Below are 22,377 nucleotides of genomic sequence, written 5' to 3' on the forward strand. Positions count from 1 at the left end.
ACTACCTTTGCGCCGCAGCAGGTGGCTTACAGTATATTGTTGAACGTGTCTATGTCAATTAGAAGGACATTTTACTGTCGTAACGTTCATAGCTGATTCCACTTGTAAATTCAACATTGTATACAGTAGAGTAACCTGCATGCTTGTCGTAGCGTACAAGAAAACGAAAACACCAGTTGTCTAATACTGACTGATCAAAGGGTAGATGGCCCAGCGACCGCTTGAGAACTCTCAGATAGAGCACATTATGACGTCTTGCCTGGGTTTGTTTTGTCACCCCGACAGTTGGATATTTCATAATCACAAATTATGTAAATGAGACTTACTGAGTCTGGCTTTAACCCATTACAGCCCTGTCTAAGCTGGGGGAGGGGGGTTCTTCTCAGCTATATGGAATTGTTATAAGCAGGTCATACCAAGGATCATTTTGCTATTTGATTTTGAATTTTAAGTCCCCTTGAAGTATAAAAAAAATACATAAACAAATTATTTGATGAACATTGTTATTTAGCCTTATTGCTATCAGTGTCATATCTGCTCCTGCCACACCCTAGTGGTCACCCGGTGTCTGCTTGACCTGCAGCCATTCCCCCAGTACACACTCTCTCTCTCTCTCTCTCCCCCTCCCTTTCTGTTTGTGTGGTTGGAGACAGGTGTGCAGGAGTCAGAGCAGATCCCTACCAGCTGCAACTCGTTCCATTATCAAGACCTCTACAAATACTCAGTTCTGCCACTTCCACTCTGCCAGATCGTAATCTCTGCTCAGTCAGTTTACGCTTCTAGCCATTATTATTATTCAAGATCCTGTTACCCTGCTGTACCTGTTTCCCTGCTTAACGCTGTTTATCCTCTTACTGCAGTTTTGCCGCCCTGACTCTGTCTCCTGTTCCACATCTCACCATCCTGCTACCCTGTTCTGGACTCACCATACCACCACTACCTTGGATTCCCCTCTGGACTTGTTTATCCTGTCCCAACCCAGCTCACCTCAACTTCAGCCTCCACATCTGGTTTCCTACAACTCATCCAAGCTTCCCGGATCTGCATTCCATATCTCCCTGTGTTACAATAAATACCTTGGTTCATTCATCTCCGTTTCCTCGTCTGAGTCTGCTCTTGGGTTCCCCTGTGCTAGACACTCTAATGTACATGTCGTCTTGCTCAGTTGTGCACCGGCGCCTCCCCCTCTTTCTATTCTCGTTAGTGTCAGTTTGCTATTTTCTGTGAAGGGAGTAGTACACAGCATTGTACCAGATCTTCAGTTTCTTGGCAATTTCTTACATGGAATAGCCTTCATTTCTCAGAACAAGAGTAGACTGAGTTTCAGAAGAAAGGTCTTTGTTTCTGGCCATTTTGAGCCTGTAATCGAACCCACAAATGCTGATGCTCCAGATACTCAAATAGTCTAAAGAATGCTAGTTTATTGCTTCTTTAATCAGAACAACAGTTTTCAGCTGTGCAAACATAATTGCAAAAGGGTTTTCTAATGATCAATTAGCCTTTTAAAATGATAAACTTGGATTAGCTAACACAACGTGCCATTGGAACACAGGAGTGATGGTTGCTGATAATGGGCCTCTGTACGCCTATGTAGATATTCCATTAAAAATCAGCCGTTTCCAGCTACAATAGTCCTTTACAACATTAACAATATCTACACTGTATTTCTGATCAATTTGATGTTAATTTAATGGACAATAAATCTGCTTTTCTTTTGAAAAACAAGAACATTTCAATGTGACCCCAAACTTTTGAACGGTAGTGTACATAGTCACTTAGAAACTCAGTGTAGGCTACAGTACTGAAAACCATTGAATACAACAATCATGTCTCTGTCGCTAACAAATACAGTTATGGGTGGCAACTATAATTCACTCGAAAGGCAAGGCACTAAATGCAAATAAAGTAGAATATATTCTCAATTTGAATTGTATGTTCAGTCATCCTAAAATTCAAAGTCGAGTGAATATACAATTCAACTTGAGAATGTATGTTGGTTCAGCTATAGGCCCAAATGTTGAGCAAACTCACAATCCTATTGCCGCTGGTTGACTTACTATGTTAAATCAACATATTTTTTTTTACAGTGCTTTTATGCCTCTATTACAAGGGTCAAAATCTATCCTTCCTAAAAAAATAAGAGCACAGGTTGCGAGATCAAAGGTTGAGAGATGGAAGGCGGAAACCCGCAATTGGAAGAGGTTTCAATATAGGAAGTAGATGCTAGCAGATGAACAGGAAGTTGGAAGTATGTCAGCAAGAAGAACTTGTTAACTGTATGCTGCAAACCAATTTCCTGTCTTGGACAATAACAATACTACTAGTACTACTACTGCTCATTCTAGTACTACTGCTAGTAATACTACTTCTACTATTACTGCTACTTTAACTGTTGATTGTTGAGTCTGAAACGTACTTGGCCGCTCATGTACAGTAGATAGACATAACTTTGATCATCAAATGATATTTCAGCCATTTCCAGCATAAAGCAGTAGCTTTAGTAGGCTATAGTCCATATGTGTACCAGCCAGGATATTAGGAGGGGGGCATGCAGAGATATTTCAATTTTAACTTCATATGGAGTCCAAATTACTGCCTCAGCGCTTCAAGTCTTCAGTGTATATTAGAAAGGCTACACTACACAGTCTACAGATTTTGTGCATTTCTACCATTCGATTCGTCCTTTTCTGCCCTATTCTTTAGCAGCAGGTGGTCAGTCAGTCAGTCCAAGTTTAGTTTCACTCTTAACACAAACAGAGGGTACCTGTTGTAGCCAACCAGGGCAGGGTAGAGAGATACAGTAAGTCAATAGAACCACCCGTTCCTCTGCTCTTCCCCTGCTGCGCTATGCCAGATAGTGTCAACAGAGGCACACTCTGCCTAACAATCATTCATTGATATGAGCTATGGATTCATTTATAACATATTATAGTCAGAAAGTACCACAAACATGCAGCAGACACGCACATACAAGCACAGTACACACACACCCGAACACACACACAATTTTCTAGTCACTTTTTATCCCCTGCCTACATGTACATATTACCTCAATCACCTCAACTACCTCGTACCCCCAGCACATTGACTTGGTACCATTTAATGTAGCCTCATTATTGTTATTTTATTGTGTTACTATTTATTTTATAATGTTTCACTTTTAAACTCTGCATTTTTGGGAAAGGGCTCATAAGTAAGCATTTCACGGTAAAGTCTACACCTCTTGTATTCGGCACGTCACAAATAACATTTGATTGATTGACACACACATAGGACCGCCAGTGAATGGCAAGTTTGTGTGTGTCAGGCACAAGAAGCATAAAACACAAGCCTGGAAAAAGCGCAGGTGTGTGTCTGTGAGAGACAGAGGGACAGAGAGAGACAGTTACCGTCTATGAATGATTTAAGTCGTAGGATAATTGATTGAGTGAATGTGATGTCTTTCATCAAAGAAAACAGAAGGCCACGGTATTATTTTGGAGTGCTAGAATGATGAATCCCTGGATTCTCCGAAAGCAGTGAATTGATGAGGTGTTAGGCCTAAATGCTTAGCCGAGGAAACATCATGGCTAGGCCAAATGTGTAACCTTTATCCATATAGCAGTGATAAAAAAATATATATATCATGGAGAAAAAAATATGAAAAAATCCCAGCCTACGGGGCTGTCAAATTCACCCTTGGCCACACTCTTGAGCATAGTTGTGGATTTTTTTTTCTCCTGTTAGCCGCACTGAGTGGAAATGTCCCCTATTCGCGCGCCCCTCCTACTCCGTGTTCCAGTGAAAGCCAACATTTACAAATTGTCAGTGGCGAGCCAGACCTGTCAACGAGTTATGAGCGTGGAGCGTATATTCGATGAGTTTGGACACTTCAAAAGGTAGGTTACCCGGAACAATACATGTGTATTGCATTGAATCAGTATATCCCTGCTATCATAAACTATAAGAATGTGTCCTGTTCACTCGACCACCCTCCATAGGAATATGATGACCGTATACCCTCTTGTAGTCAACATGTTTTTTTTTTTTTAAATAGCTCTGTGGGGATTATGGTTATATTTCTGGTTAGCCTACATAGTAGCCGCAAATATGGCAGCCGTTAAAGTAGATGTTTCTTTCTCTCTGCAAACAAAATATAGCAGCTTTCTTCCTTCTTCAAGTTGGTATGAACTTGCTTTTAGAGAGACGGATGTGTAGTCCATTGCATCATTGACGCGTTAAAATTGTATAAACATTCTCTTTTAGAATATATAATTTTTTTCATTCTCACTATGCAACCATAACACTCAATGTACACCTGCTGTATAGTTAATGTTTGGATTTTTTGCATACGAAGAATATTTTTTGTTAGGCTACTTTATAAGAACGTATGTATCAATTATGTTGGATAGTAACGGTTTCATTCCTTTGATGTACACTAAGACTTTTCTGTAATTTCAACAGGAAAACACTGTAGAATGCGTGGTAAAATAAATGTAAATGTGTTTTACAGAATTATTGCTGTATATTGCATGGTATTATGGGTAAAATGCTGAAAAATATTGTTTTTAACTGAAATTGAAAGCCTCCTGTAAAAATGACTTTAACGTACTGTATTGCTTTACAGTAATAGTTTATGCCTACTGTAGATTAAAATGTTCAGTTCCAGGCACCAACATCATGCCGGGTGAAACGCATGAAGCAGACTATTTTAGTAAATATCTTCTTCAAAAGGCACTTGCACATCTGAGCTTTCTTTGTTGCAGGTGCATGGCAACAGTTAAACAAGATGAGAAAAAAAGAAGAAACCCTCACACTGCTCTTGCTAGTATCACTGCTCTTTATTAAGCTTTACGTATCGGCTACCTAAAGCGTAATAAAATATACCCGAAGCTTAATAAAGAGCATTGACACTAGCAAGAGCAGTGTGCCGGTTTCTTCTTTTTTCTCAGTAAATATCTTCTTGAAAGGGCAATGGAAGAATATTTTCAGCAGCTGCTGACTTCCCTCTATTGGATGCTCTCCGGCCCGTTGTGTGTTTAAGCGCCCATGAACCCCCTTACCCCGAATAGGTTTGTCCCTATCATAGATCTAGGATTGTACCCAATCCCAATTTTAACTCAAATCTCCATCTCTCTCTTTGTCTCTCTCTCCCAACACCCACCCCACACACACAGGCACACAATATGTCTTGAAACTGTGCTGTAATGATGCTCTTCTTTGTTTTTAGAGTATTATACAATAAAACTAACAGCTATGTACCGTATAAATAATTTACAGTATATTGACGTAAATTGCAACACACTGATTTCAGAGTAACTGGTCAATAATACCATAAATTCCAGTAAAATGTTGGTTTAACAGTACATTACTGTAAATAAGTACCGTATTTCAAATGGTACTATAATTACATCCCCCAGAATACAGTACACTAACATCTTTTTCGAGCACCAAAAACCTTTTGACCACTAGTGGGTGAAGATGCTAGAGGTAACAGGTACAAAAATATCTATATCCACAGTAAAACGAGTCCTATATCGACATAACCTGAATGGCCGCTCAGCAAGGAAGAAGCCACTGCTCCAAAACCACCATAAAAAAGCCAGACTAAGGTTTGCAACTGCATATGGGGACAAAGATCTCCTCTGGTCTGATGAAACAAAAATAGAACTGTTTGGCCATAATGACCATCGTTATGTTTGGAGGAGAAAGAGGGAGGCTTGAATAACACCATCCAAACCGTGAAGCACGGGGGTGGCAGCATCATGTTGTGGGGAGGCTTTGCTGCAGGAGGGACTGGTGCACTTCACAAAATAGATGGCATCATGAGGTAGGAAAATGATGTGCATATATTGAAGCAACATCTCAAGACATCAGTCAGGAAGTTAAAGCTTGGTTGCAAATGGGTCTTCTAAATGGACAATGACCCCAAGCATACTTCCAAAGTTGTGGCAAAATGGCTTAAGGACAACAGAGTCAAGATATTGGAGTGGCCATCACAAAGCCCTGACCTCAATCCTATTGGAAATGTGTGGTCAGACCTGAAAAAGTGTTTGCGAGCAAAGAGGCCTACAAACTTGACCCAGTTACACCAGCTCTGTCAGGAGGAATGAGACAAAAATCACCCAACTTATTGTGGGAAGCTTGTGGAAGGCTACTCAAAATGTTTGACCCAAGTACTAATTGAGTGTATGTAAACTTTTGACTCACTGGGAATGTGATGAAATAAATAATAGCTGAAATAAATAATTCTCTCTACTATTATTCTGAAATTTCACTTTCTTAAAATAAAGTGGAGATCCTAACTAACCTAAGACAGGGTATATTTACTAGGATTAAACGTCAGGAATTGTGAAAAACTGAGTTTCAATGTATTTGGCTAAGGTGTATGTAAACTTCCGACTTTAACTGTATATATAAAATGAAAACACATTACCTAGGAGCCAACCTGTTTGCACCAATCCCATGCAATTACAGTTTAATAATGTAAAATAAACACCTCAATGAATTAAATTAATTTATAAATTCATTCATTACATGTATGGTAAAAAGATTACTGTAATAGTATTGGTACCGTAAAACTGATTACCATAATATGCTGTACTGTAAATTTACAGCATTATACTGGCGGCAGAGTTGCCAGCAAATTACTCTCAATATATAATACAGCTGTGTTGCTGTAATGATTACAACAGGCTTATTTATAGTATAATGCTGTATTGTACAACACAGCATTGTTGTTCTTACTGTAATACATTTGACAGCATCCTAACCCATTCATAGACGCTAACTATCTTTGGAGCCTATTGACCATAGTATGTTCTGGCCAGGGGAGTTTTGTTACGAGCCTCTGAGTGTTAAAACACTTCGCTTGCGTGAAAACATAAGGAACATATCTCTTATATCAGGGAGAAATAACAGTGTAGGGGTCTTGCACAGATCCATACGCTGTGTTCCTTCAGTTGACAAACTACACTTCCTCCCCAGTTACGCTTACACACAGGTGTTCGGAGCATGCTAGATAGCTAATTTGCACAGCCTGCTAGATAGTTAATTTGCCTGTGTCCTCTGTCTGTCTTCTGTAAACAAGCACTGTAACATGGAGATATGACCCGTGTGGGAACACTAAACCAAACCCTATAAAGGAAAGTAGTAATTTTACCTTTTTGACAATTAAATGTAGATTTGATTTAAAAAAAAATATTTAAACAATTCTTTCTCGCTGATATGAAAGATAAAGGTATATAAGCATATGTTTCGAAAACCGTTTTGAAAGCGATGATTATTGACATTTATAAACGTTAAAACAGCCTCGGAATTGTAGTTCACACTTGTAGTACCCAAGCTATGACCTGAAAACCCTTCTTAGGGTTAAGCATCCCTACTGTAAAGCTAAATTACAGTGTTTAACTGGCAACTCTGCTGCCAGTATAATGCTGTACATTTACAGGGCAAAGTTTTACAATGCAACTTCCTCATGTTATCCTTTTATTAAACCCCTAGATTCTCCTCTCCTCTCTCACTCTCATCCTTCTCTCCGCCTCCTAGGTTCCAGGCATGTCTGTACTTTGCTGCTGTCTTCCAGGCCATAGCCTGCGGAATCCACTACCTGGCCTCCGTGTTCCTCGTGGAGAGCCCAAACTTTGTCTGTGCTCCGCCAGGTAACATCACTGACGTCCTGTACGGGAACCACACTGGTGCTTCCCTGGAGGAGGTGCTACCATTCTTCAAACCGGCGAACGGGCCCATGGTGGTCCAAACGGCTGTGGGCCAACAGTGGGAGCTTAGCACCTGCCAGCGCACTCAGCGGATGAACCCCACAGACTTCACCTACGAGCAGGTCGTCAACAGGACGACGGAAAAGTGTGACGAGAACGACCGTTACGTGTACGACCACAGCGAGGTGTATCAGAGCATCGTGACGGACTGGGACCTGGTGTGTGACAGGGAATGGCTGGCCAAGCTGTGTCAGCCCACGTTTATGATGGGGGTGCTGGTCGGAGCGCTGGTGTTCGGGGACATCGCTGACCGGTAAGAGTGGCTCTCCCCACCTACTTAATCCCAAAATATGGGGATCGTGTCTGTCCCCTGCGGTGTCCCTGTGCCCTGGAGAACCTTGATAACTGCAAGGGTGTCGATGACCAAACGTGGATGTCCTCATCAGTGGTGTAGAGCAATTTGTTTTACGTGAGGGAGAGCAAAAGAAATACGTAAATGACGTCATCATTTCCTCAATCAAAGTTTGTACCCGACAGACGTGGCCAGTTGCATAGCCTATCATTATAAAATATGCATACTAATTGCCACGTCTGTCTATGCCCACACATATTGTCTCAAGACAAATGTACATTTGTAATACCCTCAAACACCAAGTCAGGCATAGGCTACCAAATTTCAAAATAGGCCATCATCACTGTCCTTCGTGAATGATAATTCTTCACGTTTTACCGGCGAAACGTCGAAATTACATTTGCATACCAATCATTTGATTGATCTCAGTAGTTTCGTGGGAGTATGCATTCTTTGAACGACTGTTTCGTTAGAGAATTAGAGCAGATGGTGTTAACAGACTATTAGCGTTTCTTGTATTTTGTTTCAATCAAAGCATATATCCAGCCTAGTGGCACACTCTGTTGAGTTTTGGCGCATGAGAAAATATTCAACTATTCAGCTTCAGCTAGCCATCCTAAAATCTCATGAGAAATGAGTAGGTGTTTTTGGTGTAACAGTAACGTTATAGGCCTGCTCTGCTATGGTATTATATTCGGTTCTGTTATGTAAATGCGAATGAATCATTATGTGATCTTGCGAGACATTGATTCTGCTTCGATTTAACTTTCCTAAACAACCACCATTGTGAGAAGTGACCATCTTCTTTTTATTATAATAATAATATTAATAATAATAATAATAATAATAATAATAATAAGTGATGAACAGGACTATTGGGCGTAGGCAACAGATCTTGATGAGAGGTCATTTTAAACAATTGACGTGCCCTTCGTGGTACTGAAAGGACAGCGCCAGGGTCATGCAACGACGTTAAAGAAGTTGAACCAACTTTTGGAGCTGAAGGATAGCTGGAGGGACAAGTTCAGGAACAAACAAGAATACTTTGCAGTAGGCCTATAGCCTAATAGTCCTACAACTACGTGGCATAGCAATTTGTAGGCTATAGCCTAATGTAAATACTGTCACACCCGGATCTGTTTCACCTGTCTTTGTGCTTGTCTCCACCCCCCTCCAGGTGTCTCCCATCTTCCCCATTATCCCCAGTGTATTTATACCTGTGCTCTCTGTTTGTCTGTTGCCAGTTTGTGTTGTTCGTCAAGCCTACCAGCAGTTTTCCCCTTGCGCCTGTCTGTTTCTAGTTCCTGTTTTCTAGTTTTCCAAGTTTTGACCATTCTGCCTGCCCTGAGCCTGCCTGCCGTTCTGTACCTTGTCACGCCACACCAGATTATTGACCTCTGCCTCTGCCTGCCATTCTGTACCTTTTGGACTCTGATCTGGATTACTGACCTCCTCTTGCCCTTGACCTGTCGTTTTGCCGGCCTCCTGTTCCAGTAATAAACTTCGACACTGTCGTGAACTTCCCTAAACGGGATAAATACAAATACATACAGCTTAAAGTGAAATTTCACCGCTATACACTATTTGGGGTGGTTTTCCAGTCTCCCTAATCATTGATGAGTGATGAGAAAGTGTTTCAAACATTTTATGCTCAATAGCTGTGTTTTCTTTCATTGGTTGATTGAGCCTGCTGTTCAAAACATTTGTGGAGTCATGTTTTGTAGCAATTATTGTGGCCTTTGTGTTTCACCGATTGCACGATCATGCGAGTAGATATAGTTGTCCTTGTTCAGTAGAGCCATTGGACTTGTCTCAACGTTGGTCCTATCTGCCAGAACATTGCAGGATATCTACACTGAACAAAAATATAAAACGCAACATGTAAAGTGTTGATCACATGTTTCACAAGTTAAATAATAAGTTCCCAGAAATTGTCCATATGCACTAAAAAGCTAATTTCTCTCTAATCATTTTGTGCACAAATTTGTTTACGTCCCTGTTAGTGAGCATTTCTCCTTTGACAAGATAATCCATCCACCTAACAGGTGGCATATCAAGAAGATGATTAAACAGCATCATAATTACACAGTTGCACCTTGTGCTGGAGTCAATAAAAGGCCACTCTAAAATGTGCAGTTTTGTCAAAAACACAATGACACAGATGTCTCAAGTTTTGAGGGAGCATGCAATTGGCATGCTGACTGCAGGAATGTCCACCAGAGCTGTTGCCAGAGAATTTAATGTTCCTTCTCTACCATAAGCTGTCTCCAACGTAATTTTAGAGAATTTGGCAGTGCGTCCAACCAGCCTCACAACCACAAACCATGTGTAACCACACCAACCCAGGACCTCCACATCCGTCTTCTTCACCTGTGAGATGGTCTGAGACAGCTGTTGAAACTGTAGGTTTGCACAACCAAATCATTTCTGCGCACTGTCAGAAAACATCTTAGGGAAGCTCATCTGCATGCTCGTCGTTCTCACCAGGGTCTAGACCTGACTGCAGTTCGGTGTACCTACTTTAGCGGGCAAATGCTCAACTTCGATGGACACTGGCACACTGGAGAAGTGTGCTCTTCACAGATGAATCGCGGTTTCATCTGTACCGGGCAGATGGCAGACAGTGTGTGTGGCGTCGTGTGGGCGAGCAGTTTGCTGATTTGAATGTTTTGAACAGAGTGCCCCATAGTGGCGGTTGGGTTATGGTATGGCCAGGCATAAGCTACGGACAACGAACAACATTTTATTTTATCGATGGCAATTTGAAACACAGAAAAACCATGACAAGATCCTGAGGCCCATTGTCGTGCCATTTATCCACCGCCATCACCTCATGTTTCAGCATGGTAATGCACGGCTCCAAGTCGCAAGGATCTATACACAATTCCTGGAAGCTGAAAATGTCCCAGTTCTTCCATGGCCTGCGTACTCACCAGACATGTCACAAGTTGAGCATGTTTTGGATCCTCTGGATCGACGTGCACGACAGTGTGTTCCAGTTCCCGCCAATATCCAGCAACTTCACACAGCTATTGAAGAGGAGTGGAACAACATTCCACAACTCTATGCGAAGATTCTGACTGGTTTTCGGAACAACGCCCCTACCTTCTTTTAAAGGTCTCTGTGACCAACAGATTCATATCTGTATTCCCAGTTATGTGAAATCCTTAGATTAGGTCATAAGGAATTTATTTAAAGTGACATATTTTCTCATTGGAAATGTAACTCCATAAAATCTTTGAAATTGTTGCATTTATATTTTTGTTCAGTGTAGGTTGACTCATTTTCTCTGGCTTTGTAAAGACAACAGCCTAATGGGAGCCATACTTCCTTGTTCCCACCCTCAAAGGCTTTTCAAAACGGGGCCGGTACTAGTTTACAGGTTAACAGGAGCTATTGTACCGTGCACTGTCTATAGATAAATGAATAGCCACAATGTCTGCTTCTGATGACTCCTCTTTCCAAGAAGAGCTCACACATCCACAGGGCGGTTCTCCACCTCATGAATTAGCTATGAATTCTGGATATTGTGATTTGTTTACAACCAAGCAATGTAGCTGGCCCGTTTCTACCGGTGAGATGCAGAAATGCTCGTATTTGCGTGTAGTGAGGAATTTCAACATTTTCATGACACATACAGTATGATATGTTAATAACATATAACTGGACATACAGCGGCTTGCGAAAGTATTCACCCCCTTGGCATTTTTCCTATTTCGTTGCCTTACAACCTGGAATTAAAATAGATTTTTGGGGGGTTTGTATCATTTGATTTACACAACATGCCTACCATTTTGAAGATGCAAAATATTTTTTTATTGTGAAACAAACAAGAAATAAGAAAAGAAACAGACAATTTGAGCGTGCATAACTATTCACCCCCCCAAAGGCAATACTTTGTAGAGCCACCTTTTGCAGCAAATACAGCTGCAAGTCTCTTGGGGTGTGTCTCTATAAGCTTGACACATTAAGCCACTGGGATTTTTGCCCATTCTTTAATGCAAAACTGCTCCAGCTCCTTCAAGTTGGATGGGTTCTGCTGGTGTACAGCAATCTTTAAGTCATACCACAGATTCTCAATTGGATTGAGGTCTTGGCTTTGACTAGGCCATTCCATGTTTCCCCTTAAACCACTTGAGTGTTGCTTTAGCAGTATGCTTACGTTCATTGTTCTGCTAGAAGGTGAACCTCCTCCCAGTCTCAAATCTCTGGAAGACTGAAATAGGTTTCCCTCAAGAATTTCCCGGTATTTAGCGCCATCCACCATTCATGAGGTAGTCCAGGTGACTACCTCATGAAGCTGGTTGAAACAATGCAAAGAGTATGCAAAGCTGTCATCAAGGCAAAGGGTGGCTACTTTGAAGAATCTAAAATCTAAAATATATTTAGATTGTTTAACAGTTTTTTGGTTACTATGATTCCATTTGTGTTATTTCTTAGTTTTGATGTCTTCACTATTAAAATACAATGTAGAAAATAGTAAACATAAAGAAAAAACCTTGAATGAGTAGGTGTCCAAACTTTTCACTAGAGCAGCTGTGAAATTTCCCTTTAATATCATTGCACTGTTTGCGAGGATTTTGTAGGAGGTATTTCAATGTGTTGTGTAGCTCACAGACTGTATCATATATTACATTTGATTAGCTTGAAGACAGTGTTACAATATACCATATTACAGAATACAAGAAAACAGAGGTGAACTATCAATTCCTAGAATTTATTTGCATGGATTAAACATGCTATCAAATCAATTGTCCAAGTAGTGAACATAAATCATTACTACGTCTCAATAAACTATAGCCTAAATGCATGTTGCCTCCAACTTGGCCCAATTTACATTTCCAATTGCCCACCCTGACATACCAAGCTAGAACGGGCCCTGTGTCTCAACCAATTGCCAATGTAAGATACAACGGTCGGTCACTTGGTCGGACGGTCTGTGTAATGCAGAAGAAGGGTACACTATCAGTGGCGTAGTGTAGTTTCACGGGCCCCCCATGAGGTCTGAGTAAAGCCCCCCCCTTTTGCCATAGGGCAGAGAGAAAAGTGTGTAGTTTTATAGCTGATCTCATGCTATTTTATACATTTTGCCTTGAGGCAGATGTAACCGACGTGAAATGGCTAGCTAGTTAGCGGCAGTGCGTGCTAATAGCCTTTCAAACGGTGACGTCACTTGCTTTGAGACCTTGAAGTAGTGGTTCCCCTTGCTCTGCAAGGGCCGCGGCTTTTGTGGAGCGATGGGTAACGATGCTTCGTGGGTGACTGTTGTTGATGTGTGCAGAGGGTCCCTGGTTCGTGCCCGGGTCGGGGGTGAGGGGACGGACGTAAAGTTAAACTGTTACACAGAGAGAAAATGTTGCGGTTTTTGAGCTATATATTTGTCTTAATATTGACACAATTTGAAATATATATCTTGATAGATCAAAGTATCAGCTGTCACACCATGTAAAGGAACTACCTAATTTTGTTTAAAAAAAACATAATACATGGAACTAACTGGATTTATGTCAACTCTGTCAGACACCATAAAAGGCATTTCAGTTTTACAATGATTGTGCAACAAGTGTTTATTGGCCTTGATTGTTTAATTCTAACATTATATGTAATACAAATCTCCAAAAGGCTGTAACCTAACAAAATGTGGAAGAAGTCAAGGGTCTGAATACTTTCCGAAGGCACTGTATTTTGCAGAACAGTGATTACAATTTTTTGGGAGAATATTGAAAAGGGTCTTATAAGGGTTAACCATCAGTTACATAGTTGACAAGCCACTGACAGCGTTGACAATAGATACTCAAAACAGACATAGTTTTGCCTCTAAAGATAAAAGTTCAATAGAAACATTTATAAAATATAGACAATTATTCATTTGAAAATCCCTAATAAAAACATAACCATGCTATCAGATCTTTCAGCGCTCTGACAGTTGATGTTTTATGGAGTTGACAAAACTTGCATTTTTCTTATTTATTCAAACGATATACACAGTAGCAATTTAGTTTTTCTTCAGTTGCTTTAGGACTCTACCACCAAATTAAATGTAACATACTTGAACCAAAATTAATATTCTATTTTAATTTATCAGGCAGCTAGTTGACAGTTTATGGTTGTGACCATGGTGATTCCAATATTGTTTGTTTACATCTTTCAAAAGTAGAGAACTTTACAGACCATGCGGAATGTTGTTGCATTACATGTAATGAGGACATGAATAACGTGTCCTTATGGTATACCCGACCCTGCTCATTCCTGATTCATTTAGGATTTTAGACAAATCTTATGGAATCAACCAAATTACCGGACATCTTTTAGGAATCAACATTTTGAGAGAAATATTATTTTAACCTCATTCCGTCAGTAGAGGATGCCTGGTTATTCTTTAAAGGTGCTTTCCTCACCATCGTAAATAAACATGCCCCATTCAAAAATGTAGAACTAAGAACAGATATAGCCCTTGGTTCACTACAGACTTGACTGCCTTTGACCAGCACAAAAACATCCTGTGGCATACTGCATTAGCATCGAATAGTCCCTGCGATATGCAACTTTCAGGGAAGTTAGGAACCAATATACACAGGCAGTTAGGAAGGCAAAGGCCAGCTTTTTCAAACAGAAATGTGCATCCTGTAGCACAAACTCCAAAAAGTTCTGGGACACTGTAAAGTCCATGGAGAATAAGAGCACTTCCTCCCAGCTGCCCACTGCACTGAGGCTAGGAAACACTGTCACCACTGATAAATCTGCGATAATCGAGAATTTCAATAAGCATTTGTCTAAGGCTGGCCATGCTTTCACCTGGCTACCCCTACCCCGAACAACAGCTCTGCATCCCCAGAAGCAACTTGCCCAAGCCTCCCCCATTTCTCCTTCACCCAAATCCAGATAGCTGATGTTCTGAAAGAGCGGCAAATTCTGGACCCCTACAAATCAGCTGGGCTAGACAATCTGGACCCTCTTTCTTAAATTATCCGCCGCAATTGTTGCAACCCCTATTACTAGCCTCTTCAACCTCTCTTTCATATCGTCTGAGATCCCTAAAGATTGGAAAGCTGCCGCGGTCATCTCCCTCTTCAAAGGGGGAGACACTCTAGACCCAAACTGTTACAGACCTATATCTATCTTACCCTGCCTTTCTAAAGTCTTTGAAAGCCAAGTTAACAAACAGATCACCGACCATTTTGAATCCCACCGTACCTTCTCCGCTATGCAATCTGGTTTCCGAGCTGGTCATGGGTTCACCTCAACCACGCTCAAGGTCCTAAACGATATCATAACCGCCACCGATAAAAGACAGTACTGTGCAGCCGTCTTCATCGACCTGGCCAAGGCTTTCGACTGTCAATCACCGCATTCTTAGCGGCAGAATCAACAGCCTTCGTTTCTCAAATGACTGCCTCTCTTGGTTCACCAACTACTTCTCAGATAGAGTTCAGTGTTTCAAATCGGAGGGCTTATTTTCCGGACCTCTGACAGTCTCTATGGGGGTGCCATAGAGACTGTCAGACCGACTCTTTTCTCTGTATACATCAATGATGTTGCTCTTGCCTCTGGTGATTCTCTGATCCACCTCTATGCAGACGACACCATTCTGTATACCTCTGGCCGTTCTTTGGACACTGTGTTAACAAACCTCCAGACGAGCTTCAATGGCATACAACACTCCTTCCGTGGTCTCCAACTGCTCTTAAATGCAAGCAAAACTAAATGCATGCTCTTCAACCGATCGCTGCCCACACCCACTCGCCCGTCTAGCATCACTACTCTGGACAGTTCTGACTTAGAATATGTGGACAACTACAAATATCTAGGTGTCTGGTTAGACTGTAAACTCTCCTTCCAGACTCACATTAAGCATCTCCATTCCAAAATTAGATCTAGAACCGTCTTCCTATATCGCAACAAAGCATGATCCCAAACATAACCTCGTAAAACTGACTATCCTACCGATCCTTGACTTCGGCGATGTCATTTACAAAATAGCCTCCAACACTCTACTCAGCAAATTGCATGTAGTCTATCACAGTGCCATCCATTTTGTCACCAAAGCCCCATATACTACCCACCACTGCAACCTGTATGCTCTCGTTGTCTGGCCCTCGCTTCATATTCGTTGCTAAACCCACTGGCTCCAGGTCATCTATAAGTCTTTGCTAGGTAAAGCCCCGCTTTATCTCAGCTCACCATAGCAGCACCCACCCATAGCACGCGCTCCAGCAGGTATATTTCACTGGTCATCCCCAAAGCCAACTCCTCCTTTGGCCACCTTTCCTTCCAGTTCTCTGCTGCCAATGACTGGAACGAACTGCAAAAATCACTGAAGCTTCGATCTCCCTCACTAACTTTAAGCATCAGCTGTCAGAGCAGCTTACCGATCATTGCACCTGTACACAGCCCATCTGTAAATGGCCCACCCAACTACCTCATCCCCATATTGTTATTTATTCTTTGCTCCTTTGCACCCCAGTATCTCTACTTGCACATTCATCTTCTGCACATCTATCACTCCAGCGTTTAATTGCTAAATTGTCATTATTTTGCCACGATGGCCTATTTATTGCCTTACCTCCCTAATCTTACTACATTTGCACACACTGTATATAGAATTTTTGGGGGGGTTTTGACTGTACTTTTTCCCCCCCATGTGTAACTATCTCACTGCTTTGCTTTATCTTAGCCAGGTCGCAGTTGTACATGAGAACTTGTTCTCAACTGGCCTACCTGGTTAAATAAAGGTGAAAAAAATATATATGTATTTTTTAAAAGCTATGAGTCTGGAGCAAGCTATGATTGGTTTATGAGGAGTGCCAAGGTTATGGGTGAGGGGAGAGGGGTGAGAGGTGAGCATTGAGTAAGGAGGGGTGAGGAGGGTATAGGTGAGGGGTTAGGGGTGAGGGTTTATTCTCAGCAGGTCCTTAGAACATCCTTGTTTCTCAAACCCGAAACAGGCAAACAGAGTGTGCAAGTGTGTGTTTGGATAGCAGTGTGTGCCAGTTCAGAGAGGTGTTCCCGTCATTTGACACTACAGGGTGACTGCCAGTCCACAGCCACAGAGACAGATTAAGACTCTTGGGACAGTGGGGACATATCAAGTCAACTGGTAGGCTATTATCCAGTTGTCCAGCAAGGACAGGGTAGAAGAGGCTTGCCAAGGCCAGTAGTCCTTTGGTCTAGCTAGGGGCTAGGTGTCCACTGTGCAGAGAATAGGGTACTCAGTTGAACGCCTCATGTGCACATACCCAAGACGTGAGCTAGGTTGAGGAGAGAGGGTGTGCCCCACTCCCTGCTGTATCATCATGGGCTGCTGAATAGTTTGAATGTCTGTTTCAAGCCTGGCCTCAGAGCCATATGAAATATACTGTATGTAGTTCTGAGCACCTGCTAGATCTATGATATTAATGGTCTAGTTATTTGAGGCAGAAACATAAGTGAGGAGGTTGGTCGGGGAGGATGGGTTAGGCGTAATCCACGACAGTCTAGCAATTCAAAGGTTGCATGTTCGAGTCGGGGACAACTGTAGCATTTTAGCTAACCGTTCCCCTAGCACTTATTCTAAACTTAACCCAATTCACCTAAACTGCTACGTAAATTCACCTAACCTTTGTCTTTTTAGTTTTCCTACATTTTGTAGTAACTGCCAACATAAATTCTCCCCGTAATTCTCCTTTTGTTACGGCGCAAAAAGCAACCTGGTCTCAAATAAAGACATACTATACAGCCTCCAAGATGTATGAAAGGGTAAGTCATCCAATTAGTATGCTATTGTACGACCGGGTAAGCCGTATGATACTAGACATCCTTTAATTCGTACAGTTGAAGTCGGAAGTTTACATACACCTTAGCCAAATACATTTAAACTTAGTTTTTCAGAATTCCTGACATTTAATCCTAGTAAAAATTCCCTGTCTTAGATCAGTTAGGATCACCACATTATTTTATGAATGTGAAATGTCAGAATACTAGTAGAGAGAATGATTTATTTCAGCTTTTATTTCTTTCATCACATTCCCAGTGGGTCAGAAGTTTACATACACTCAATTCGTATTTGGTAGCATTGCCTTTAAATTGTTTAACTTGGGTCAAACGTCTCCTTGCTCGCATACACTTTTTCAGTTCTGCCCACACATTTTCTATAGGATTGAGGTCAGGGCTTTGTGATGGCCACTCCAATACCTTGACTTTGTTGTCCTTAAGCCATTTTGCCACAACTTTGGAAGTATGCTTGGGGTCATTGTCCATTTCGAAGACCCATTTGCGACCAAGTTTTACCTTCCTGACTGATGTCTTGAGATGTTGCTTCAATATATCCACATCATTTTCCTATCTCATGATGCCATCTATTTTGTGAAGTGCACCAGCCCTCCTGCAGCAAAGCACCCCCACAACATGATGCTGCCACCCCCGTGCTTCACGGTTGAGATGGTGTTCTTCGGCTTGCAAGCGTCCCCCTTTTTCCTCCAAACATAACGACGGTCATTATGGCCAAACAGTTGTATTTTTGTTTCATCAGACCAGAAGAGATCTTTGTCCCCATATGCAGTTGCAAACCGTAGTCTGGCTTTTTTATGGCGGTTTTGGAGCAGTGGCTTCTTCCTTGCTGAGCGGCCTTTCAGGTTATGTCGATATAGGAATATTTTTACTGTGGATATAGATACTTTTGTACCTGTTTCCTCCAGCATCTTCACAAGGTCCTTTGCTGTTGTTCTGGGATTGATTTGCACTTTTCGCACCAAAGTACGTTCATCTCTAGGAGACAGAACGCATCCCCTTCCTGAGCGGTATGACGGCTGCGTGGTCCCATGGTGTTTATACTTGCCTACTATTGTTTGTACAGATGAACGTGGTACCTTTAGGTGCTTGGAATTTTCTCCCAAGGATGATTTCTTTAGATTTTCCCATGATGTCAAGCATCAAGCAAAGAGGCACTGAGTTTGAAGGTAGGCCTTGAAATACATCCACAGGTACACCTCCAATTGGCTCAAATTATGTCAATTAGCCTATCAAAAGCTTCTAAAGCCATGACATAATTTTCTGGAATTTTCTAAGCTGTTTAAAGGCACAGTCAACTTAGTGTATGTAAACTTCTGACCCACTGGAATTGTGATACAGTGAATTATAAGTGAAATAATCTGTCTGTAAACAATTGTTGGAAAAATGACTTGTGTCATGCACAAAGTAGATGTCCTAACCGACTTGCCAAAACTATAGTTTGTTAACAAGAAATTTGTGGAGTGGTTGAAAAACAAGTTTTAATGACTCCAACCTAAGTGTATGTAAACTTCCGACTTCAACTATATATACAGTATAGTATAGCTTTATAAGATTACATTATTTGTATTCAGTGGGGGGGAAGAGGACGATTGTTTCTTACAACTAAGCAAACTGCTAATTCCAGACTCACACACTAGGACAGTATGCGTGTATCAGCCAAATTGTTCATTGATTTGTTCTGTCTAGTCTGGAGGCCTAGAGTCAAATGCAAATCCCATACTCACTCACTCAAACACCTATAAACCCCGCAACTCCTGTTGTGTAGTGATACTAGCGATGTGCAATTTCAACACAATCTGCTCCTAGGGCTGCTGCCCCTCTGCTGCTCCCAGCTTGTGTCAACCAGTATTTATATTTTAAATCTATTTTTTTGTGTGGTATTTTACTCCCTTTTTCTCCCCATTTTTGATCTTGTCTCATTGCTGCAACTCTCCAACAGGGTCAGGAGGCCACGGTCGAGTTATGCGTCCTCTGAAACATGACCTGCCACACAGTGCTTCTTAACACCCTTCAGCTTAACCCAGAAGCCAGCCGCACCAATGTAACGGAGGAAACACCATTCAAATGACTACCGAGGTCAGCCTGCGGGCACCCGGCCCACCACAAGGAGTCTCTAGAGCGCAATGAGCCAAGTAAAACCGCCCCGGGCGAACCCTCCCCTAACTCAGACGACGCTGGGCCAATTGTGCGCCGCTCTATGGGACTCCCGGTCACGGCCGGGTGTGACACATCCTGGGAACAAACCCGGGTCTGTAGTGACGCCTCTAGCACTGCGATGAATTGCCTTAGAGTGCTGCGCCACTCGGGAGGCCATGTCTTCCAGTATTTCAACCAATATTTGTTCTGGATCAATGCCATGAGTCACAAACCTTCTATGTGGCAATGTGCAATTCCCAGTCAACAATACAATGCTCCTTATTTACATTTTAGTCATTTAGCAGAGGTGCAATTATGGTTAAGTGCCCTGCTCAAGGGCACATCACCAGATTTTTCACATGGTCTGCTCAGGGATTCCATCCAGTGACCTTTCGTTTACTGGCCCAACGCTCTTAAATACTAGGCTACCTGCCACCCCATGTATTATTTCAAACACATCATATGAGCTTGTGTGACATTTAATATTTTTATCTCAACTCTTCCCATGTCGTCAGCTACAGTAAATAGCAGAGGTCCTTCTGAAAATACAGGAAGTATGTCATTAAAACCTATGGCTCCCCACATGAAAAATACTATAGCGTATACTATGGTAGGAATACTATAATATTCACTGTGGTGTTTTGTGGTAATAACACTACAGTGAATTGTGTAGTATACTGTAACATTTCATTGTATTGTGTAGCTTACATGCTGTATCATAAATAAATGTTGATTTGCTTAACACATATACCCTATTATAGAATAAAAGAAAACAGAGAGGTGAACTATCAAGTCATAGAATTTATTTGCATAGATTCAACATGCCATCAAATCAGTTGACATAAATCAGTACTACGTGGAATTTCAGGAAATTTGTTTAAAAATGTCCATAATGACCATAAAAATCAAGCTTTTGGTGTGTTGTATTCATGTACTGTAGTATTTACCATAGTGCTTTTGTGGACTGTAATACAATATACTGTAGTGTTTAGTGTAGTGTTTTTAGAGACATTGTATTATCTTTGACATCAAAGTTGGGGGTTTTCTTGTTGAGGAAACCTACTGGAGAAATACTAAAATATAGTTTTTCCCATAACCAGTAGGTAGGTAAGTAGGACTGGGTTCTGAACAGCAAGTTCTACTGTAACCTGTAGGGAACACAATATATGCTCTATTCTCTGCATGTAGATTTCTCATTTATTGGTGGCACAAACTGGGATATGGGGGAGGGGGATGGGCAGGGTACATACAAATTAAATACTGTCATATTTACTATAGTAAAAAAAGTAGTGTTTTTGTAGACATTTCTGTAGTATTTACTAGTGTTTTATCTCTCTCTCTCTCTCTCTCTCTCTCTCAGGGTTGGCAGACGGAGGGTCCTAATGATCACCAGCCTCTGCCAGTTTGTGTTTGGTGTAAGCGTGGCATTCATGGGAAACTACTACCTATTTATGGTCGTCCGCTTCCTCCTCGCCATGGTAAGTGTGTGTGCGCGTGTAAGAGTTGTAAGAAAAAGCCTAATTATCAACACGTGGAGTGTAAGGAATGCAGGATGACGTAAGGAGACACGTAATTCAATATTATTTTATGGGCAAATCCTATCTTGAGACATGCACTTTACTTGAAATTTCGAGAATAATCTCCCATAAACATACAGTAGTTGTATGGTGTATGCAAAACCCCCAAGACATGATACACTTCACCATTACAATAACAGGTGGGTGCCAAAAACATTATTCAGTATTGAAGGTCCCCAAGAACATAGCGGCCACCATCATTCTTAAATGGAAGAAGTTTGGAAACACCAAGACTCTTCCTAGAGCTGGCTGCCCAGACAAACTGAGCAAGGGGGAGAAGGGCCTTGGTCAGGGAGGTGACAAAGAACCCAATGGTCACTCTGACATGGCTCCAGAGTTAGTCTGTAGAATCTTCCAGAAGGACAACCATCTCTGCAGCACTCCACCAATCAGGCCTTTATGGTAGAGTGGCTAGACGGAAGCCACTCCTCAGTAAAAGACACATGACAGCCCACTTGGAGTTTGGCAAATGGCACCTAAAGACTCCCAGACCATGAGAAACAAGATTCTCTGGTCTGATGAAAGTAAGATTGAACTATTTGGCCTGAATGCAGAGCGTCACGTCAGGAGATAACCTGGCACCATCCCTACGGTGAAGCATGGTGGTGGCAGCATCATGCTGTGGGGATGTTTTTCAGCGGCAGGGACTGGGAGACTAGTCAGGATAGAGGGAAAGATGAACAGACCAAAGTACAGAGAGATCCTTGATGAAACCCTGCTCCAGACCACTTAGGACCTCAGACTGGGGGCGAAGGTTCACCTTCCAACCATAAAACGACCCTAAGCACACTGCTAAGACAATGCAGGAGTGGCTTTGTGACAAGTCTCTTGAATGTCCTTGAGTGGC

At 41.7% G+C, this 22,377-nt stretch overlaps 1 protein-coding gene across 1 annotated transcript in view; it reads left to right on the plus strand.

Annotated features, from left to right (window-relative positions):
- The first annotated feature begins 3,773 nt into the window (after positions 1 to 3,773).
- The window catches only part of LOC129817150 (solute carrier family 22 member 16-like), a 56,292-nt gene continuing 37,688 nt past the window's right edge, over positions 3,774 to 22,377 (plus strand). The window contains exons 1-3 of the mRNA XM_055872099.1: positions 3,774 to 3,878; positions 7,528 to 8,010; positions 21,314 to 21,431. Coding sequence (XP_055728074.1) covers positions 3,835 to 3,878; positions 7,528 to 8,010; positions 21,314 to 21,431 — 645 coding nt within the window. The 5' untranslated portion in view covers positions 3,774 to 3,834. The remainder of the gene's footprint in view (positions 3,879 to 7,527; positions 8,011 to 21,313; positions 21,432 to 22,377) is intronic.

The sequence above is a fragment of the Salvelinus fontinalis genome, chromosome 20 (genome assembly GCF_029448725.1).
Source record: "Salvelinus fontinalis isolate EN_2023a chromosome 20, ASM2944872v1, whole genome shotgun sequence".
Classification (NCBI taxonomy): Eukaryota; Metazoa; Chordata; class Actinopteri; order Salmoniformes; family Salmonidae; genus Salvelinus; species Salvelinus fontinalis.